Below are 24,030 nucleotides of genomic sequence, written 5' to 3' on the forward strand. Positions count from 1 at the left end.
CCGGATTGAGCTACTACCCAAATGGTTTTAAGCACTAAATTGAATATCCAAAAGAAGTTGTAATTTCAGCAAAGTGAATATTCCCTGCACTAGGTGCTATAATTTAATACTTACTTATGGACAACTCAGGCCAAAAGCAATTGAATTGAGGTGCAAATTACTGCAGATGCTGTAATCTGAGCTGAAAACAAAAAATGATGGACATCACAGTGGGTCAGGCAGCATCCATGGAGAGAAAGCAAGCTAGCGTTCCGAGTCTAGATGACTCTTCATTGAGGTTGAAATGAAGTATGGAGAGGGCTGCATGTATGAAGTATTGGGAAGGCTGTTTGGAGCGCTGGGGGAGAAAGGATGTTGATAGTTCAGGTTAAGTGATTGGAATGTAGAAAAGGCAGAACAATGGTGTGTCTAACTGCCAGACTGGAAAGAACAGGCAGTCCCAGCGGAGTGGGGAGAGACACTGACGGAGAATTTAACAAGCAAAGCTAGAAGATAGGGAAAAAATGGGTTCACAATTTGAAGGCATTGAACTCAACATTGAGCACAGAAAGTTTATGTAGTTTGAAGATGAGATGTTGCTTCTCCAGTTTGCACTGTGATTCATTGGAGCATTGGCCCATGCCAAGGATGGACAAATGGGAATGTGAGCAAGATACTGTGTTAAAATGACCAGCTAAGGGAAGGTCAGGGTCATGCTTGCACACGGACTTGGGGTGTTTTGTAGTCATCTGGTCTCAAATTGTTAGCTTGTTTTTTCTCCATGGATGGTGCCCGACCGGCATTTTTTTGTTTTCAGCAATTGAATTGAAGCATTCAAATTTAATTTCACTGTAAACTCTTACAGTCATTACAAATTTCAATCACATTCTAGACACTAAATAGTAATCTATTCAAGTAAAGTTTCCCACTCACTTTTTGTATTACCCAGGTTTGCATATTTACAATCTTAATATTTTGGATAAGAGATTATATGTATGTTGTGTGACTTTTTGGTATTTAGCAAGATACTTGAAAACAGGATGGAGAGAAGAGCAGAAATCATAGAATCATCATAGAATTCCTTGGAAGACAAATAGCAGTGAATTAATTACTCAAATAAAAGCAAAGTGAAGATCTGAAATAAAAACAAAGTTCTGGAGAAACTCAATAGATCTAACAGCATCTGTGGAGAGAGAAACAGAGACTGTTTCAAGTTTCATGTTACTTCTTCATTAATGAGTTCCCAAACAACTTGAGTCTCTAACCTTGTGTTACCACATCGTGTGAAATATTAACATGAATGTTTTAAAGTTTTCTTAGTAAAGGACATGGAAGTTGTAGGTTTTGATGAAACAACTCTGAGCTTAGATGAAGAATGAACCTTCCTTTGCAACTATTTTCTGTGCCTCCTGTCCCACTGCACTGACTCTGAAGAGCAGCCTTAATGGGCCAGATGGCTACTTACTGCACTGTCGAGGTTTTAACATTCTTTTTCAACGTTCTATCCTTTGTTTTCAGATCCTAGGGCCATCCAGTAGTTCTTTTTTTCCCCTTTGGTCTTTTTAAAAAATATAGGATGACCTCCCAATAAATCAGATTTCCTGCTGATGGAATATTGACAGCTGTAGACTCATGGAAGTTCTGGTTTAAATCAAAATCGATCTAAGTCTTTGAAAAGTGGACGAAGTTTAGCTTTTCAAGCCTTAAAAGGTAGTCAGTAATACTGACACTTGGGAAGTTACCAGATTCCCAGGAATGCTCACTGACTGAAGGACTTGTAGCTTCTTCTGAGATTTTTCATACTGTCTACTTAGGTCTGTAAAACAGGAAACTAAGTCTATACAGGATTGTGAAGCCTCTATTAGCCATAAAGATTCCCCCAATTCTTTTCAAAACCAGTTTTCCAGTAAGGGCCACAAACTATCCATCTTGCCTCCTTGAAAGCTTTACTCACGTTTCTCCAAAGTCACTTGATTTCCTATAAACAGCAAATGGCTTACAGCCCATGTCAAACTGCTGACCTCATTCCTTGAAAAATAAATCTTTTCAATCTGGAAGATGTCCAAGCTGCTCTGTATCTTCCAATTTTTCTTTTTCCACTTGGGCATAAGTATGAATTCCCAATGAAACCTGAATGGTCATTATAGGAAATGACAGAAAGCAAGTTTAAATTGTTGGGAAATGATTGCCCTCCTATGTACCATGTTCCAAATCATATAATCATTAGATTTAAAACAAAGAACAGCACAGGAACAGGCCCTTCGGCCATCCAAGCCTGTACTGACACAGTTTGCTCTTCCATACTGAAGCTGTTTTCACTTACATGATTAGGATCCCTCTATTCCCTTCCTATTTATGTATACATCCAGATGCTCCCTGAATGCTGCTATTGAGTCTGCTTCCACCACCTCTGCTGGCAGTGCATTTCTAGGCACTCACCACCCTTTGTGTGAAAAACTTCCATGCACATCCCTTTTAAACTTTATCCCTCACATCTTGAACCTGTGTTCCCTGGTAATTGACCCCTCCACACTGGGAAAAAGTCTCATACTTTCCACTCTACTCATGCCATTCACAATCTTATAAACTTCTATCAGGTGGTCCCTCAAACTCCTGCGTTCCGGTGAAAGCAAACCCAGCCTATCCAAGAGATAATGGGAACTGCAGATGCTGGAGATGCTGCTTGGCCTGCTGTGTTCATCCAGCTTCACACTTTGTTATCCAGCCTATCCAACCTTTCTTCATAGCTAAGTCCCTCATTCCAGGCAACATCTGGATACAGAACTGGCTTAGTCACAGAAGACAGAGGGTATTGGTAGAAGGATTAGATTAGATTCCCTATAGTGTGGAAACAGGTCCACACCACCCCTTGAAGCATCCCACCCAGGCCCATCCCCCTATAACCCACATACCCCTGAACACTACGGGCAATTTAGCATGGCCGATATACCTAGCCTGCACATCTTCGGACTGTGGAAGGAAACCGAGCACCCAGAGGAAACCCGTGCAGACATGGGGAGAATGTGCAAACTCCACACAGACAGTTATTCGAGGCTGGAATCGAACCCGGGCCCCAGGCGCTGTGAGGCTGCAGTGCTAACCACTAAGCCACTGTGCCACCCTGTTTGGAATGGAGGGTACATCTTCTGTACCATCTCCAAACCATCCACATCCTTTAAGTTTGGTGACCGAACTGTGTGCAATATTCCAAGTGTGGCCTAACTAAAGTTCTATAAAGCTGCAGCTTAACTTGTCTATTCATATCCTCAATGCCTCTTCCAATGATGGCTAGCATGCCATAAGCCTTTTATACTACCTTATCTACCTGCACTGCCACCTTCAGTGATCTGTGGACCCGCACAATCAGATCCCTCTGCAAGTCAATATTCCGAAGGGTTCTGCCATTCACTGCATAATTTTTGCCTGTACCTGACCTTCCAAAATGCATCACTTCACATTTGCTCAGATTAAATTCTATCTACATTTTTCTGCCCATACTTCCATTTGACCTACATCCTGCTGTATCCTCTGACAATCCTCGTTACTATCCACAACTCCTCCAATCTATGTATTGTCTGCAAACTTATTAATTACACCAGCTATGTTTTCCTCCAAATCATTTATGTAGATCACGAACAGCAGAGGCACGAGCATTGATCTCTGTGGAACACCACGACTCACAACCTTCCATTCTAAACGGCATCCTTCTACTATTACCCTCTGTCTCCTGTGACTCAGCCAGTTTTGTATCCATCTTGCCAGTTCACCCCAATACCATGCGACTTTGTAATTTGTGCCAGCCTGATATGAGGGACCTTGTCAAAGGCTATACTGAAGTCCATGTAACCCTCATCAATTATCTTCGTCACCTCCTCAAAAAGCTAGATCAAGCTAGTGAGGCACGACCTCCGCCACACGAAACCATGCTGTTCATTGCTAATCAGTCCATTTGCTTCAATTGCATGCACAAATTATTCCTGAGAATCTTTTCCAATAATTTCCAAACCACCAACATCAGGATCAGAGGCCTGTAATTTCCTGGATTATCCCTTTTACCCTTCTTAAACAATGGGACAACATGAGCTATTCTCCAGTCCTCTGGGACTTCACCTGTGGCCAAAGAGAATATAAAGATGTCCGTCAATGTTCCAGCAATTTGTTCCCTTTTCTCCTTCAATATTCTGGGGTAGATTCCACCAGGATCCAGGGACTTATCTATCTTAATACTTTTTAAGACACACAATACCTTTTCCTCTTTAAAAACAACTAGGTTTAGAAATTTGACACTCCCTTCCCTGACATTATCCTCCATCAATTCCTTTTCTTTGGTGAATACCAACACAAAATATCCATATAAGATCTCACCATCTTGTTCTGGCTCCCCACACATTTCCTCCTTTGTCCTTGAGTGGGCCAACACTTTCCCTGGCTACCCTCTTGTTTTTTATGTCTGTACTAAAAGCCTTGGGATTCTCCTTAATCCTGTTTGCTAATGACTTTTAGCCCTTCTAATTCCTTGTTTAAGTTCTTTTCTACTTTAATGCTTAAAAACTTCATCAGTCCCCATCCTCCTAGACCTTATGCATGCTTCCTCTTGCTTTTTGACCAAGGACATAACATTCCTGGTCATCCACAGTTCCTGTAACTTGCCACACGTATTCTTCATTCTCACAGGAATGTGCTGCTCCTGAACTCTTATCAACAGTCATTTGAAATACTCTCACATGTCCGATGTAGCTTTATCCTCAAACAGCTGCCTCTTATCAAAATTCTCCAGTTCCTACCTTCCCCCACTTTAACACCTTCACCTAAGGACTGCTGTTATCCCTATCCATGAATATCTTAAAACTCACAGTATTACGGCCGCTAGGCCCCAGAATGCTCCCCCACTCCCCATTTTTGAACATAAGTCACAACTTTACCAAAAAGAAAAATGTGTGGCCTCAATGCTGTTACCTCGTACAAGAAATAAAATCAGGAATGAAATATTTTGCTAGATGGATTCCCACCAGTTGTTTAGTGATAAAGGTTTTAACTTTATATTAGAGTTTCTGAATGAAATCCACTTGAAGGATGATCTATTAAATGCCGATGATAAATGGTCAGAATTTGGTATATTTCAGAAAACTGATGCTCAATATGTGAAAGAATGTATCATGGACTTTAACTGATTGTCAAAAATATTGATGAAACTCAATTTGGGATCCCTGGATTGGTATGAATGTTCAAGTTATTGGATTTGCTTGAGCTTCTCATAGGAAAAGACAATTGGTTTTAACTAGTGTTAGTCAACTGAGAAAATGCTGCCTTGAAAATGTTCCTAGGAAAACAATGCAGAGATGTCCTGGAGCTCAGATGATTGACATCCAACAACTACACTCATCTTCCTATACCTCAGGTATGACTCCAATCAGTGGAGAGTTTCCCCCCGCCTGATTCCCTTTGATTTTAGTTTTGCTGGGGCTCCTTGATGCTATACTCACTCGAATGCAGGTTTGATTTTGAGGGCTATCACTCTCACCTTACCTCTGGAATTCAGCTCTTTTGTCCATGTTTGAACCAAGGCTGTAATGAGATCAGGAGCTGAGTGGCCTTGGCAGAACCCAAACTGGGCATCACTGAGCAAGTTATTTCTGAGCAGGTGCTGCTTGATAGCACCTTCCATCACTTTACTGATGACCGAGAGTAGACTAATGGAACGGTAATTGGCCATGTTGGATTTGTCCCACATTTAGCTACAAGTTATATCTGGCCAATTTTTCAAGTTATTGGGTAGATGGCAGTGTTGTAACTGTACTGGAACATTTGGCTAGAGGTGTGGCAATTCTGTAACACAAGTCTTCACTATTATTGCTGGAATGTTGTCAGGGCCCATAGCCTTTCCAGTAATCAGTGCCTCCAACTATTTCTTGATGTCATGTGAGTGAGTCGAATTGGCTGAAGACAGGTATCCGTGATGCTGGGAAGCACTGGAGGAGGCAATAATAATTGCCGTGACAAAGGACACCCCAAAGTACTTGCAGATTTATTTAATTTTTAATGCAATCTGTGCTTTTTCAGAGGAGAACATAGAGCCTAAGGATGACTGCAAACAAAGATTTATTGGCTGTTTACAAAGAAACCCTGAAATGTCACACCCATAAGAATCAAGGGAATTTCAAATGACAACCATTCGAAGGGAAAGGGGCAATAATCCATAGTCCATTGTTAGGAAAAACCCATCTGGTTCACTGATGTGGAAAAAAGAACTGCTCTGTGATCTCTTGTGGCTACCACCTCTCTCAGCAGAAAGTCATCTCCTGTGTGCCATGTCACAAACTGCATGTTTGTATCAACACCTTTCAACATTATATCAGAACATGGGTTAAAAGTCATTTTCAACCTTGATCTATGTAAGTTATGGACTAGTGAGGTTTGAAGACAACAAATTGAGGACAGCCATTAAACACCGTGAATTTCAAGTAAAAAGAAAGGAAATCTTTTTCTTTGCTCAATCGAGAAACCTGGTGAACGCACAGTCAAAAGGAAACAGCAAACAGATCTGGCAGCTGACCTATAAAGCCAGTCATTTCAAAATCAACTGCTTACCTATCATTTGCTACCAGTATCAGCTAATTTAGCAGCTGCAACGCCTCAGTACCTACTTTTCCTGGAACACAGAGACTGATCATATATCACAGATTTGTTAATGGCAGGGGAAAGGGCTTTTAAACCCAACATGTTCTGCAATGGCTCTTATTGAGCATCATTATCTAGTGCCAATTTCTTGCTTTGTCCAAACCTTGCACATTATTTCTATTCAAATAATCATCTAATAACTTCTTGAATGCCTGAATTGAACCTGCCTCACCCATATTTCCATGTTTCTTTTATACATTCACAGGATGAGGGTGTCACAGGCTAGGCAGCATTTATTACCCATCTCTAATTGCCCAGAGGGCAGTTAAGAGTCAACCACATTGCTGTGGGTCCGGAGTCACATGTAAGGCAGACCAGGTAAGGATGGCAGTTTCCTTCCCTAAAGGACATTAGTGAACCAGATGGGCTTTTCCTGACATACTACTAGGCCATAGCCTCCCCCGATTGTACTTTCTCCAATGCATTCACATTCTTCCTATAGTATGGTGCACTGAACTGTATACAGGTGAGGTCGAACATTCCACCTTCCAGTGGTGCTCAGGTTTGCTTGAAGTAATTTGCTGTGAACAACAGGAGACAGAGATTGACTGATGGTCGATGTTGAACACAGTTCAGCTGTGTGTTGAAGAGAACTTCAGTTGAATAATTATGGTCTTACAAGGAAAAATAGGAGCCATTTTGTTGTCAGCTACAATTGTGGTTTTATTGTCGCGATTGGTATTTGTCATTATTTAAAATTTTTTTGAACACTTTACAAAAAAAAGGACAAAGCACTAATTTGAGGATTTTTAAAGTCAAAGTTTGCAAGTTAATCACCATGCTATCAATATTCCTTATTCCATCTATAGATATGTTCAAAATATCTATTCAGAGATGCAATTACACATGTCTGGAGAAGGTAGGAGTTGAACCTGGGCCTCCTAATTCAAAGATTGGGACACTACCTCAAGAGCCCAAATAAATACATCTTTCTATTTGCCTCAGCTACTCACTGTGGCTGTGTATTTTGTGGACACTTTTAATTAGTCTGTTTGGAAGCATTTTGACACACTTATAAAGCAGATGGGATATTCATTTGGGCCTTCTGGCTCAAAGGTAGTGACACCCAACCACTGCACCACGAGAGCCCTCGTCATCCACGTACAACCTTGGTACAGAATTTTTTTATCACATAGCTGAGTCACTTTATGTCCACAATTAACCTCTTTGATTTCTGTTTGAATGATGCCACTGGAAAAAGTAGGACACTTCAACCATGTTCATGACTTTGAATTTACAATGTCTTGAATAAATAATTGAATTACTGATTATTGTTAAAACCCAGCAACAAAAATGATTGTACATCTAAGCCTAAACGATTATTAATGACCTCTATAAATCCCAGCAAAGCCAATGGAAATGAGCTTGGTATATTGATCCATTTTAAATCAATCACACACAATCATAAGAAAAGTCACTTGCACAACTCTAATGGAAAAGTAAATTCTCTTAATAAAATACTTCATCACTCTTCAGGATGCCCATGGCATTTTAAGTAAAATCAATGGAAACTTACATTTATAATATCCCAAATTATATCTAAAATATCCCACGGCGGTCCGAAGGAGGTTTATTAAACCACATTTCATATAGACACAAAAGAAGATACAAGAACAATCTGATCAACAACTTGGTCTAAGAGATAGATTTTAATGAACATCTTAAAGGAATACTGAGTTGTGGGACTGTTTAGGGAGGCAATTCCAGTCCATTGTGTCTTGAATGTATTGCTGTCAATGGAACATACAAATTGGGAGAGACAGCAGGCCATTTGGTCCCTTGAGCCTGCGCATCGCTTGATAAGACCATTACTGATCCTAAGACAACTGTGTCCTTAACACCACTTTGCTGCTTGGCCCTCCTATCCTTTGACTCTCTTGTTAATCAAATGACTATCTAACCATGCCTTAAAATACCCAATGGCCTTATCTCCACACTTTCTGGAGGAGAAAGTTCACGGACTCACAATCCTCTGAAAATCCTCATCAGTCACTTTTATTTTTTAAACTGGGTCTCCTAATTCTAGTCCCTCCCACAAAGGGAAGCACGCTTTCAGCAATTATCCTGTCCAGTCCCTTTACATGTTTGAATAACCATCACTTTTCATTTGCCTAATTTTCATTAGGTGCAGATCCAAACTGTCCAATCTTTCCTCATAACAGAATTAGTTGAATGAATTTTCTCTGAACTACTTCGAAAGCAATAATTTCCTTTCTTAAATATGGAAACTACAACTGTACATAATATTCTAGGTGTGGGCTCACTGTAGAATTGTAGCAAAACAGCTGTTTTTATGTTCCACTCCTCTTGTGATAAACAACAGCATTTCAATTGTCTTTCTAATCACTTGCCATATCTGCATACTAATTTTATGTGATTCATTTACCAGACACCCAGAACCCTCTTTACCTCAGAGTTCTGCATTCTATCTCCATTGTAGTAATATACTGCTTTTCCATTCTTCCTGCAAAAGTGAACAAGTTCACACTTTCCCACATTATACTGCATCTGCCAAATCTTTGCCCACTTATCTAACATACCTATATCCCTTTGGGAACTCCAATATCCTCTTTACAACTTCCTTTCCTACCAAAGTTTGTGACATTTGCAAATTTAGCAACCATATCTTTGATGGTTTCATCCAAGTTGTGATATAAGTTGCAAAAGTAAAGGTCCTAGCACTAATTCTGTGGCACATCACTTGTTGCATTTTGCCAACCTGAAAATGACCCATTTATGCCTACTCTCTATTTCTTATTGTTCTGCCAATCTTCTATCCAAGCCAATATGCTACCCTCTGCACTAGGTATTGTCATTGGATGTAATAATATTAAGTGTGGTACATTGTCCAGTGCCTCATGGAAGTCCAACCACACCATATCCACAGGTTCCCTTTTACCAATGTTGGTTGTTATTTCTTCAAAAATTCCAGTAAATTAATTAAGGAGGAATCTCTTTCACAAAATCACATTGTCTCTGACTGATCACCCTGAGAATTTTTAAGTTCTCTGCTGTAATCTTTTTGGTAATAGATCCCAGCATTTTATAATAAGCCAGTTAGCCTCTAATATCCCACTTTCTGTCTCCCTACTTTCATAAGTAGAGGATTTACATTTGCCATTTTCTAAATTAATAGAATAATATAGTACAGAATAGGCCCTTCTGTCCATCTAGCCTGTACTGACAAAAACTATTCTAAATCTAAAATAGTCTCACATTCCAGCACGTGGCTCATAGCTTTGAGTGTTAAGACATTCCTGATTGGGACTATTCTGAAATCTGGGGAGTTTTGGAAAATTAAATACATCTACTATGTCAGAAAGCCACTTCTTTTAAGGTCCTGAGATAAATCTGTCAGAATCGGGGGACTTGACAGCTTTTAGTTTAATAATGTTCTCAGTAACCTTTCATTGGTGATTGTAATTGCTTTAAGTTCCTTATAATACTACAAGTCCATAAAATATATGAGCAGAAGTAGGCTATTCAGTTCAATGAGTCTGCTCAGCCATTCATTGAGTTCATGACTGATCTGATCAATTTCAGCTCCACTTTCCTGCCTTTCCCCACAACCCTTGGTTTCCTTACTGATTAAAAATCTAAATATTCATAATGACCCAGTCTTTACAGACCTCTGCAGTGCAGAATTCTATAGATTCACGGTCCTCTAAGAAAAGGAATTCCTCTTCATTTCTGATTTAAATGGGCAGTCTGTACTGTAAGATTATGCCTCTGGTCCTAGACTCTTGCACAACCTTTCAACATCTACCCTGAAATGTTTCAATAAGGTTGCCTCTCAGTCTTCTAAACTTGAATGAGTACAGGACCAATATATTCAATGTCTCCTCATGAGAAAATTCCTCCATAGTATATATCAACCAAGCAAACTTTCTCTGGACTACCTCCAATGCCAGAACATCTTTCCTTAGTTGAGGGGCACAAAGCTGTTCATTCTGTAGGTATAGTTTGACTAATACTTTGTACATTTTCAACAAGACTTCCATATTTTTGTACCTTTTTTTCCCTTTGAAATAAAGGCCAACATTCTATGTGCCTTCCTTATTATCTGCTGAACTTGAATGTCAGCTTTTTGTGATTTATGCATGATGACACTATTTCTCTCTGATTTCTGCAGTCTTTCTCCATTCAAATAATATTCAGCTCTTCTATTCTTCCTGCCAATGTGCATAACCTCACATTTTCCCAGATTATATTCTATTTGCCATGATTTTACCCACTCCCTTAATCTATCTGCATGCTTCAGTAGAACTTTAAATTCAGCCCTTGGGGAATGTGGTTTGTCACATCTTTGATCAAATAATGTTGCCTTTATCCATATCTCTTGCTACCAACCAATTATGAATCCAGGTCCTGGATAGCATGGATGTGGAGAAGATGTTTCCACTAGTAGGAGAGACTAGGAGCCGAGGGCATAGCCTCACCCTTTAGAACTGAGATGAGGAGGAATTTCTTCAGCTGGAGGGTGGTAAATCTATGGGACACATTGCCACAAAAGGTTGTGGAGGCCAAGTCATTAAGTGTATGTAAGGCAGAGGTAGATAGGCTCTTGATTAGCAAGGGGATCAAAGTTTATGGGGTGAAGGCAAGAGAATGTGGTTGAGTAATACATCAGCCACGATTGAAGAGTGCAGCAGACTCAATGAGCTAAATGGCTTAATTCTGCTGTTATATCTTAAGGTCCAACAGTTGTCCTTATTCCATTCTATATTGTAATAAAAAAGCTCTGTACTGAATTTTATCAAACGTTTTTAACAGTTCCACATGCATATATTTTGATACTTCACAATCTGCTTTGTAAGTGACACCTCCTTAGATAATTCAACCAGATTAATCAGAGATAATGGATACTTCACAAGTCTGTGCTAAATCTCATCGGTCAGCTGGCACTTATTCAAAGGTTCCATCTGTCCCCAAAGATCTGACAGGTCTGTGGTTTCATGGTCTCGCTCCCTGGCGAAATCATGTAATGTTAATTACAATTTTGAGATCTGAGGGCGGAATTCAGGAATTAGGGAGATTTGCAACATGTTGACAATATGTTTATTTGTTTCTTTTAATTGGTTCATCCAAAAATTATTAGGTACTAGAGATTTGTCAACCTGAAGTTCTCGTATTTTCTACATTACTATTTTGAATCAAGTTAAATCAATCAATTTCTTTCCTTGATTTAGTTTTATGTTCCTTTCTATCCCTGGTCATTTATCATCCCCAACAAATACATGAGGTACACCTCCTGTGTATCAGCCTATTGTCCAATACATACAACACTAAGACTAAGGAGTTGCAATTTCTGCTTATTCTTAATCTCCTGCGCTTGTGATATGAGGTGTGAAGAGCAAGGAATGTGAAAGTGTTTCTTCCTTGCCAGGGATAAATCAGAAACTATAGAGGTAGAAGACATCCAAGCATACCAAGGGAGAACCCTTGTGAAATTTCAAAGAGTTTAAATAACAGATTGGTTACCAACAAAGTGGAGGAAAGCTAGACATGAAGCATGTTCTTTAATACTTTTTGTAGATTGTCCAGCTCCTACAAGAACATGATCCAGCAAAAAAATCTTTTCCAGGACACGTACCAGTCCTAATGAATTGGGAGTCATCAGTGAGCCATTGTTTGTCATCAACAATGGACTTTATGAATACAGTATCTCCATGTTGAATATTGTTCCCAATACATAAGGAGGACATATCTAATGAGCAATTACTTTTTCTCATAGTTGAGAAAATATAAAATCTGTCCCAAGTGCAAGAATTAAAATTTGGTCTGTCAATACTGCCCAGACAAGGACTTGTTTTACACCACCACTGTCCAGGTTCACAGCTCAACCACTCAGCCATTTTTTGCGAATAAATAGCAATCTCATCACCATGGCGAATGAAACCACCTGCAACTGACTTTATGGTAAAAATCTCATGTGAACATTCATGACTCCATTCATTTGGGTTCATTTCAGATCCTGGACAAGGGCGGACCTTACACTTATACCAAATGGGACAAGCATGGCAGTGGCAACTCAGCCAATGGTTTTTTGTACAGGAGCTTTTGAGACCTATGGTGTCACCAGATTGGATTATTTTAGGACATATCAAACTGGATTCGTCCTCCCCATTCCAGCAGTTCTTTATTCCATCGCACAATTGTGACTGACGGATACATTGTCCAATCGAACATGCATAATTTCCATCCTTTGACAGACAACATTTCTTCTCATTGCAGACCATTTCCTGCCTGGACGCTGAACCACAGCGGCTTGTCTCGTGGCCCATACACTCACGTGTACGATACCTTTTACCAGGCCCGCAGGTAACAGAACAGGCGCTCCAGCTTCCCCATACAGCCCATTGGTAGTTGCACTTTGGAATTGTACTCCACACAAGTTGACCTTCCCTCCTGACACACTGCACAGAGCTAGGGGATGGGACTTTGTGATCTGAGCAACTAAGTTGGACACTCATATTTTCAAAACTAAGTTTCTCAGTACAGAAGTTTTCAATTAAATCTGGAACTATTAGTGAAGGGCAGCTTGTATTCTTCCAATAGGAATGATAGCTATTCTGCCGAGCCTTGAATTCATCCACAAAGGAGCCAAGCCTCTTAAGTGAATATGAACTTCCTTTTTGAATCTGCCATTGTTTGAACATTAACAATGCCTCACCAATGGCTTCATCAAGATAAACTAGATTTGTTTTCAAATTGTTTACAACAGTAGAATATGTTTTTGTACATGCATTTTTAAATTTAGAGACATAGCTTTTCTTGAAGACATTGAAAATGTCCTCTCCTTTTACGTCTGCTATTCCTTCACCAAGTATAATTCCTTTCAGTCTGAAAGTAATATAATGCACTGAATTAATCTGCAAGAATTTTTCCAGCAACTCTCCAAATATAACGAGACTCACTTTTCCTTGTTTTAAGTCAAGATAAAGTTTTACAATGTAGCTGGCCTGATACAGTATCTCTGAGTGTTTAACCAAGTTCTGTGTGTATTGAAGAGCATCTTTTATCTCGTTCAAACTAGCTTTCAATCCATTCTGTAGTTCAAAGTAGACGTCCACTATAGTGGGAACCCCATTAGCAACCATGAATTCTTTACGTAATGTGGTCAAGTGGCTTAAAATGTCATAGTTGGAAACAATTCTTTTATCACATGTCTTGCCTTCATACATTGGATAACAGATACACACGAATTGGCTTGTATCAGGGACAGAGAAACAACTGCCATGATTATTACAGGCCTCCGGTTCCTGGCACCTGTTGCTGTGCGCATCAGTATCAGCTGCAATCCAGTCCCACTGCAATCCCTTTGTCAGTTTTATATTATTCCTATTACACCTTGGGTTTAAAGCCTCTGGACAGCGTGTCTTGGTCAGGACATTTTGTGAAGCATATGCATGATTATTATTACACTTATCACAGCGCAAGTAGGGGACTAGTGTTTTCATGCAATTAATGTCAATGCAATTTGAGATTTGATTGGCATCCTGCCATACTACCAGGATGTTTCGCTTCTGCTGTCCATCCTTCTTAAAAAAGTAGTTGGTGCCTTTCCTCATCAATTCAGAATTACAAGATGAACCAAGAATCTGCTCAAACTCAGCAACTCCCCAAGCGTACCAGGGAAACAGGACCGACAGCTTCTTTAATATAAACTGTACTAAGAGCTCAGGCAACGGGACAGTTGGTCTTCCCAGGCTCTGTTCCACTTCTTTCTTTGCATTGTCAATTGTGTTTCTCATACAAAAATAGACGCGTTTTTGAAACTCTTGGCGCATTTGGAAGAGATACACCTTTATGTTCTCATACCAGCTTTGGCTGCGAGCTTTCTCACCCCTGAAGTAGTAGTAAGTCATGATCTGCTGGGCAGCATTTGTCATCAGGTTTTTAAGAATGATCATTAGGCCTAGGAAAGATGAAATTAATGTGAACAAAGCAAATAAGTTAGGAAAACAAGATCCATCCTAATCCTTTATGGAAAGGAGCTCTCTTATAATCCTGCTCTCTACTATTTCTCTATTTATAACAGGCTTATCTCCATTTTAATTATGATTATTATAATTTATTATAATTCTTGAACAGCACTAATCAATGACTGATGCGTATTAACAAAATCAATTGTTCAACATGATACTAGGGGGTGGAATTTGATTTTTAGATAGTGAATCAGGAGGCTTGTTGCATCTACCCCATTTTCCATGGATTTCAAGACCCACTCTCCCTATTAGATTAAGCCTAGCAGGTCTGAAAGGTGTCGATGATCTGCTACTAAACAGCATGTCTACTTCATGAATAATATTCTTAGCTTGTTTACACAACTCCATTGACACAGTTCAACAGTAGACATCTCCAATAGACAGAGCAAAGCCATCCAGTTTACCTTCTACTATGTATGTCACTTTACAATACAACAATAGTGGAATTGTTGACTAATCATAACAACCAGTCTCCAACCATTAGCCTGGAACAGTTTGGAGAACTTTGATTGAAAGCCACTTTTCTCCTTCAAAGCACAAGCACTTATCACAACTCATATGCTACAAGTCTATCAGATACAGTGTTCTTATACAGTCATCACGTCAAAAAGCCTTTCTTCAAAATGCCTCTGGTTATTTTACCAACAACTTAGAAATGTTCTGCTCAGTTATTGACACTACAATTGCCTTAAATTTCTTTCTCTTTGCCCTTTCTAAACTCTTTTGACTCTAAATATTACATAACGGTCTTCAAATTCACACTTATTGCTGAATTGTCACTGTCATTGTGTAAATGCAACAGTTAGAGTAAAACAGTTCTAGCTACTAAAGATAGCAAGGGGCATGGAGTTTGTGTAAGAATGTTGTGCTGATGTGGAAGGTCAGCCAGGGCAAGCACAAGGGGCTAACATTTCAACTCCTGCTTTTATTTTCTATGTTCCTGTCTCAAAGGGCCAAATGATCTATTTCTGCTCCCATTTCCCATGTTCCCATATTCTTGTGTTTCTATGTTCCTATGTTTCTGTGTTCCTGTGTTCCTACATTCGTATATTCCTGCCTTGCTATTTTCGATTTCCCATGTAGGGGAAGGGGCTTAGATTAGTTCACAGGTTGGCGCAACATTGAGGGCCGACGGGCCTGTTCTGCGCTGTATTGCTCTATGTTCTATGTTCTATGTCACTATGTTCCTGTGTTCTGATATTCCTACATTTCTGTGCTCATATGTTGTGCTGAATATTCACTTAAACAAAGAATAGGAATGATACCGTGTACCTGACAATTGAGTGACATCACAAGAATGGTGTTCAATGAAGAGATCAAACAGGTTTCGGTTGGTTGGGTTGTTTGCTGTAACTGAGACACGGTACAAGTTGATCATTTTTCCTTCCAATCGATTGCTGTTGTAGTATGTTATATAATCTAGAGCAAGGTTCCTGAGCCTCCTCTTGTCTCGTGTTAGTCCCATTTGGTGTCTGATATTTCTCAGTTTCATTGCTCCATTCCTAATGGCATACTCCCAATCCATGTATGTTGAGATGAATGTGTTAAATGCGATCGAAGATTTGATGCTTGTTTCCATGAGGTTTAAATTATTTAACAATTTGTCCAATTTCCCATTGATCTGATTTAACCTTAACTGCATTAGATTTGTAATTAAAACCAAATCGCTTGGCAAAATGAAGGAAAAAATAAAATTGGCTATTGAGGCAGCAGGCTGAATTAATTGTAGAGATGCCTGTATGTTTGAGGCAAAGTCCAGTAATTCAACCTGCTTCTCTAATATTTCTGCTTGATTTTGGTAATCACTTATCATGTTGTGTTCAGTCAAAATATTAATATTTTTGAACTTTTGTTGATTTGCCTCATCCAAGGTCAGTTCAGCAAGATCCAGCTCAGCTTCTATTGTTGTTTCGTCATCTGGAAGAAGTAAAGCAAAGGTTATAACTTTTTCGAGCACTTACGTCAGGCTGTTGTTTAATTAATCTGTGAGTCATTTCATCCACCTTTGGCATTAGCTCCCAGGTGTGAATGAGAACTTTGCAGAGTTGCCAAGCCTGATTTTGCTGTTGTCATCTCTGGCACCTAGGCCAATGCCAAGTGGTTCATCGTGTTTAATTTCATTTTTGAGACTTTGTAGTATTTGATAAAACGCATGGCTTGCTAGGCCATTCCAGCGAGTTAACCACATTGCCGTGGGCCTGGAGTCATGTTTAAGCCACATCAAGTGAGGATAGTAGATTTCCTTCCCTGAAGGACATTAGTAAACCAGATGAGTTTTTCTAATAGTCAACTGTGGCTTCATGGTCATCATTTGACTCTTAATTCCAGATATTTATTGAATTCAAATTTGACCTAGGGGACAGCAATAAATGCTGGCCCAACAGTGATGCCCACATCCTGCGAGTGAATTTTAAAAAAAGCATCAACTTCTCTGAGAAGTAATATATTAGGCACTTTAAGAAAACAAGGTGTAGAGCTGGATGAACACAGCAGGCCAAGCAGCATCATAAGAGCAGGAAAGCTGATGTTTCGGGCCTAGACCCTGCTTCAGTTGGCTTGCACTGAGCTATGTCACCTACTGCACCCAGAAATCACACTTCCTACCAGGATATGGAGATCACTGTCTGTACCTCCAAGGTTACCACAGCCTTGAACATTTAATAGTCTGTTATGGCCCACTGGGGCTGCAGGAGGTGATATCAGTGATATCTCCCAAAACACAGTCACAGGTATATCACTGGGGTTACCAAGGCTGAATATGCCAAGAAAATCCCCTTCCCTAACAACAGTGTGAAGTATGACGAGACAGTGTGAAGTTTCACATGTATGGCATCTCAACCATTCTTACATCAGATTGTGCCAAGCTGGCACAAAGTGTATCAGCTAGGGGAAAGCATTATTTAAAATCCTGCTCATTGGCCAACATGATGTCAGAATAGCATTCTGTAGACATTGGGCTTTTTCTTTTTTATCCATTCACAGGATGAGGGTGTCGCTGGCTAGGCAGCATTTATTGCCCATCCCCAATTGCCCATAAGGCTGTTAAGAGTCAACCACATTGCTATGAGTCTGGAGTCACTTATAGGCCAGACCACATAGGGCTGGCAGTTTCTTTCCCTAAAGGATATTAGTGACCATTTGGGTTTTTCCTGACAATTGACAATGGATTCACGGTCATCATTAGGCTCTTAATTCCAGATATTTATTGAATTCAAATTCCACCATCTGCTGTGGCAAGATTCCAACCCAGGTCCCCAGAATGTTAAATGAATTCCTGGATTCACAATAGAGATAATACCACTAGGCCATTGCCTTCCCTCCAGTCATATGACGAGTCAAGTCAATTTGGAATATTCTTCTTAGAGGAATGAGGGTTAGTGAAAAATTTAGAAGAAAATGAAATTGTACAGGGATTTATTGGAGTAGATGGGGAGAACGTATTTCTTTCATCAGGAGAGACTGTGACCAGAGAATGTTGATTTAAGAAAATTGGAAAAGAACGAGGTGGGGGAATCTGATGAAGAGCTTTGTTTTGGCAATGAGTTATGATCAGGAGTGCAATGCCTGAATTGACGAAACAGTGAGAGTATGAGACTGACCGGTGAAATCTTGCAACGATCTATGTGTACTATGCCTCAAATTGCCTTCTCTTGGGCTATACGATTCTAACAAATCCATCTTTATATCTGTTAGCACAGATCAAAATTCTAGATGATATTGATAGTCTTTGAATATTTCACACATCTGCACTCAGTGATATCAATGGATTCCGCTGAGAACACCAAGCCCTCCACTGTGGCTAAATAAAGAGATATAAACTCTGAGTCATTAAATGTGATCAATAGCAAGGGCTTAAGGTCATACAAAGGCAAAACAAACTAAACCAATATTGCAATTCACATCCTTTTAAACAGAAAATCAGCCCAAGATGAAAGATTTTGCTGTAGTATAAAACCTGGTCACAAAGGCAAGTTTGAAATGGCCTTCAATGTCTCTGTTATGAGCATACTCTCTGAGCTACTCAAAAAATCAGTTCTAATGTATAAATGTCATAGTTTGGAATCAAATATAGCTTTATGGTGGAGATTTCTGTAATATTAAAGAAAATTTAATATAACTTCACCTGATTTGAGCCCGTTGTTGCTGTTATTACAGTTCTCAGAGGAAATTTTCACATTTGTTATGATGTTGTAGGTTCCTTCAGAATTTATTGCCAAAAAGGAATTGTTTCTGTTGATGTTTTGGAGATCAAGGCATGCCGTCTGAAAACTCACCTTGGCAATTTTTGGCTTAGGACCCATCACCAAGCAAATGATTGTATCTGTTGGGGGAAAAGCTGCTACGTCAGATTCAAATATCAATTGGGAGGAACAAGCTGATAGTAAAATAGAACAGCGGAAAATTAACACACGGAGAAAATCCAATTGGATCAAGCCATTGCAATGAGGTTAATACAATGTTTATTTATATGATGTCTTTAATGTTATGACCCAATTCAATAAGTGTTATCAGGCAAAATATTGACAATGAGCCACAATATAAGATATTAGGACTGGTAACCAAAAGCTAGGCTAAAAAATGTAAGCATGAAGGAGTGTCTTAAAAGAGGACAGAACTGGAGATCAACAAAGGATTGGGAAGGAAATTCTAAAGCTTAGGCCCTGGGCTTCTGAATGTATTTGTTTACAAAGTGCAATCTATAAAGGGCCCTAATATTTTAGCCCGAAGAATAGTGGAATGTTGAAAGTTAAATGTTTGTCTTTTGGAATAGAAGTAAATATTCCAATCCATCTCAAAATGGAGTTTAAAAAGAATGTAGAGAACGGAGGGGCAAAGAAAGAAACCAGTAGATTTCTATCTGTACAGCACAGGCAGTAATCTGGCTTCTCTATTCCAGTTTGATTCCATTTGTGTTCACACCAGATAGGTTCAATAACAGGTGAACAATTTATTGTGTCAGGTTTCTGCACAGCCACAAAGATTAAAATCTAAAATTTGTTACCTATGTTAATAGTGATGATCTGTAGATATTCCCACCACTTCAGAATCACTTAAATTAGGCACTTACTCCGGGCCTGGAGCCCAATGAAGAAAGGAGTAACTGTTGTCATGTTGCAAAGATTTCAGAAAGGCCTATGCTTTCAAAACAGCCAGATAACATTGTGATGTGATACTATACTATAAGAGGTCTCCATCATTTTCTCTGTGCATTCAGTCAGTTACTCAACAGTGGGTCAGTCTGCTACTCTGCCTGTTACTCATCTGGCAGTCAATCATTTAGTCAGCAGTCAGTCAGTCTGCCAGTCAATCAGCTGGTCAGCCTGTTCATTCTGCACCTAATGTAATGGTAGTATAAGTAAGAATAACCCAGAATGGATATGGAAGGCTAAGATGTTGCATCGGTGTAAATAACTGGTTGTTAATAAGCTTTCAGATAACTTTCTCAGTTTGAACCAGACCTTCTGTGTTGTATGTTAATTGGATTAACATGTGGAAAACCTAAATGGTGATGGCTGGAGTGAAAAATACAGAAATTTCTTCTCTCACAGATCCTGGATACAGAACATTATGGCTGCACATTACACTTCAAACTATACTTCCATTTATTTCCTTCCTTCTTCTCCTGGCGAGGGTCATCTCGCTGTTAACACAAATGGGATCATTGTCACAGATAATGATTCAAAGTCACATTTTCTGCTTTTGTACTCCTGACAGAGAGCACTATGTGCCAGGCAAATAGCACGTGTAATGCATCCTGTCTTGGTCAAACTGGTTGCAATTTGCTTTTCAGTGGATCTAGAACATTGCAAATAACATATATTCTGCAACCTGAAATTCATGGGTGAGGACAAAACACTTATAATACAATTTATACAGGACTCAGATCCACTAGTTCCAGGCACAGGACCTCAGAAACAATAAATTGGGCTTTAACTTGGGGACAGACTGGAATTAGGGATTTGAGAAGAACCAAATTTCTCAGTCAGAGACAAGTGTACTGCCACTGAACCGAGGTTGATGCTGTAAGTTGCTTATAATTTACTGATAACCTTCTGAATAGGAAAGCAAGTATTTGTCACGGAACCAAGGTCTAAAGTTTCCCTTCTGATGAACAGTTTCATATCTGGAGGCCACCTGCACAGTATATTTGTTATAGCCTAAGTACCTTCTTTGACTGCAGGCATGACTTTCAGGGTATTGTCCTTCTCAGACTGCTGTCCTTGTAGACTCAACAGCAGGAGCTCTGCTTCATCAGTGCAGTTGCCAGTGGAGACTTGAACAGTCTTTAAAATTTGAATCCCATCAAATAACTGAACTAATGAGGCATTATTTTTACTGCTGTCACCAGTCAGGCAAGTCATTTTGAACATCAACTGGATGGGTTCCTGGTAGAAAGTGTTGATTGAACATGAGATATGAAAAGGTGAAGAAAACATATTCCCTCCAGGAGTAGATGTGAAGGCCCAAGAGAAAGAATAAGCTGTGATTAAAAAATGGAGACAAAGAACAGAAATTAACATTGAGAAGAAGCGAAAAGTACCAGATACCATAACGGATATCTTACAGAAACACCTCACCAAGCCAGCATCTAATTTTATAATTCATTTACTTAGTTTTATCTTCAACTGGCAGGTACGTTACGTTAAAGACAATTCTTTATCTAATCAAATCTCCAAATATTAAATTTTAACAAAGTCCGATTATTGTTTGAACCAAATCAATCTTTTAACATATCTCTGCACCAAAGTTTCCTAAAATTGGCTTCCCAAACTGAATGCAATAACTCCAACTGAGACCAAACTGAGGCGCCGTCCACTTTTAACATTAACTGTTTCCCTTTGTACTCTTCAGAAAATCAGAGATTCGTTTTGTCATGTTTAATGCCACTTTAAAGATTTTGTAATTGCACACCGAGATCCTCAGCTTGTCTACTTCACTTTGAATACTATTGCTTACCCTAACCTTCTTTGTGCTATTTTCACTTTCACACACTGAATTTCAGCTGTCACCAATATCACTATCTTGCCAGGATGTCTATGTCCTTTCACACCCCTCATCAGATTTGGCTAAACCCTCCCAAATCTCACCCAAATTTGGTGTCATCCACAATGTTCAATTTAATGTTCCTTGTATTTTCAAATTCAGATTAATTATGTTGATTGTAAGAGGGACTCCAAAAGAGATCCCTATTGACCATCACTTGTCACATCTCTTCATTTTCTGTATCACTCACCCTAGCCGTTGTTTTTTGTCCTCCAAACTGTGTCTGATTCTTGAGGCACAATTCCCTTTGCTTTGCCTTTGTTGTGTTGCCCCATGAAATAGAATTATTGAATTTTACCGTGCAAAGAGAGGCCATTCCTCCAGCAGTGCTATGCCAGCTGTTTCAGTGGGCTCCCCAAATTGTTCTATTCACCTACTATTTCCACAAAACCCAAACAATTTGACATTTTCAACAATACCCAACATCTTTTTGAAAATTTCCAATGATTCTTCTTCCAGATATTTCTAGGGCATACTACTTACAACTGAGGGGCATGCATTTGAAGTGAGAAAGGGACAGTTCAAATGAAATGTGAGGGGCAAGTTTTTTACATAGAGAATGGTAGGAGTCTGCAACATGCTGCCAGGGATGGTGGTGGAGGCAGAAATGATAGGGATGTTTAAAGGACTTTTAGGTAAGCACAAGAATATGCAAGGAATCGAGGGACATGGACCAAGGGCAGGCAGAGGAATTTGTTTAATTTGCTGTCATGTTTAGCATAACATCATGGGCCAAATGGCCTATTCCAACGCTGTATTGTTTTATGTTCTAACATTCTTCTGATTCCAAAAATGCCACGAAAATCTATGGAAGTGACATTAGCTACAATCATGTCTCTGATTTCATTCCATAATTTTATGAGGTTGTTCAGTTACATGCCTCATAAAAATCCACATTTACTGATCTTACCTAACTTCTGTTTCTCTGAGCGATATGTAAGTTCAGTCCATATTATGCAACATATTTTCAAACAGCTTAATTATCATAATTTCTTTGACTGAAGCAGTTCTCCCTTTTTGAAGAGTAATACTACATTCCTCTAGATCCACAATATGACTCTTGCTTTCCACATTACTTTGGAAAAATGAGAAGAAATCTACAATGTTGACATATTATTCGTCAGTGCAAATCAAAACTAAGCTAAATCTCTGACATGTCCGTCATTCTTCCACTCTCCATTACAAGTTCCATTCCTTCAGCTTCTACTAATCCTACCTCAACTAGCTTTATGTTTCTAACATATGTTGTTGATTGCTCCCTTAGCTCTAATGTTTCAAATGTTGATTGAAATATTGTCTTTGGATTTCATACCTGAAAATAGGATCAGCAGATGTTGGAGAAGGCATGTCAACATATCACACACCATGGTGAAGTTACTCATCAGATATCACCAGAAGAACTGCGCATACCCAGTCAAACTGTAAGCAGCCTTACCAATTACATTTAAGTCACGACATAATCAGTTACCAATAATGGGGATGTAGAGTCAAAGAGAAGAAAAAGAGTTCAGTGTTTTTCAGCCACTGTGCCCCCGTAACTGAGGACATTGAAAGGGTTACTAAGATAATAAATAATAGGACAGAGCCAGACAGAATGTGTCATTACATTGCATATAGTTTCAGTTACTTATAAACAGGATCATGGTGTTGTATTTACCTCAAATCCTGTTGTTTCCATTTCTCCATTGCCTTTGATCCATATTGTGTCCCAGGAATTGAGATATGAGAAGAGATTGATGCCAGAAATGTGTTATTATAGAACCTGCACAACATACCACTATTATGATTGGTTTTATTTATTTCCTTCCAAACACATCATATAAGGAGAAGCCTATTCAGTCCCTCAACCTGTTCCACTATTATATTAGATCATTATTGATTGGTACTTCAACTCGATTTACCCACTTTTGCTCTATAGCTATGTAGACAATATTCATAGACACTTCCCTAGCTAGCATGTTAGTGAACTTGATAAGTCAGGTATGAATTTTACAAATCTTTCTTCATTCTTTTTGATCGTTGACCTACTTTGTCTCTGATGGCAGATTGCAGGAACCACCTCACAACTGGTGATTATATGATAGCCCTTTAGTTATCTGGTTTCATCGATTCATAAATAATATGTCAAGATAGTTTCTCAGACAAGAGAGCTTTGGAAAACATTGATGAGTCTCTGCAATTTTCTCATGTATACTTTCTAGGAGTCTGACATGAAAATGATCAACTTCACGAGATTTATCTGTTTTAATTTCTTCATTATGTCCAAATAAAGGAATTCATACTAAATAATGTTGTATGCGCAACATTCTGGAAGGTGGTTGATTTGTTATTCATTGATATT

At 39.2% G+C, this 24,030-nt stretch overlaps 1 protein-coding gene across 1 annotated transcript; it reads right to left on the reverse strand.

Annotated features, from left to right (window-relative positions):
* Positions 1–11,537: 11,537 nt before the first annotated feature.
* On the reverse strand, positions 11,538–20,874 carry LOC125463405 (SE-cephalotoxin-like). The gene is made up of 5 exons (XM_059654468.1): positions 20,812–20,874; positions 18,769–18,966; positions 15,918–16,562; positions 12,811–14,575; positions 11,538–11,625 (listed from the first exon to the last, which is right to left on the reverse strand). The coding sequence occupies exons 1-5, from the start codon at positions 20,828–20,830 to the stop codon at positions 11,538–11,540; spliced, it is 2,715 nt and encodes a 904-aa protein (XP_059510451.1). The 5' UTR covers positions 20,831–20,874.
* Between the last annotated feature and the right edge of the window lie 3,156 nt (positions 20,875–24,030).

Source organism: Stegostoma tigrinum, chromosome 25, assembly GCF_030684315.1.
Source record: "Stegostoma tigrinum isolate sSteTig4 chromosome 25, sSteTig4.hap1, whole genome shotgun sequence".
In the NCBI taxonomy this organism is placed as follows: Eukaryota; Metazoa; Chordata; class Chondrichthyes; order Orectolobiformes; family Stegostomatidae; genus Stegostoma; species Stegostoma tigrinum.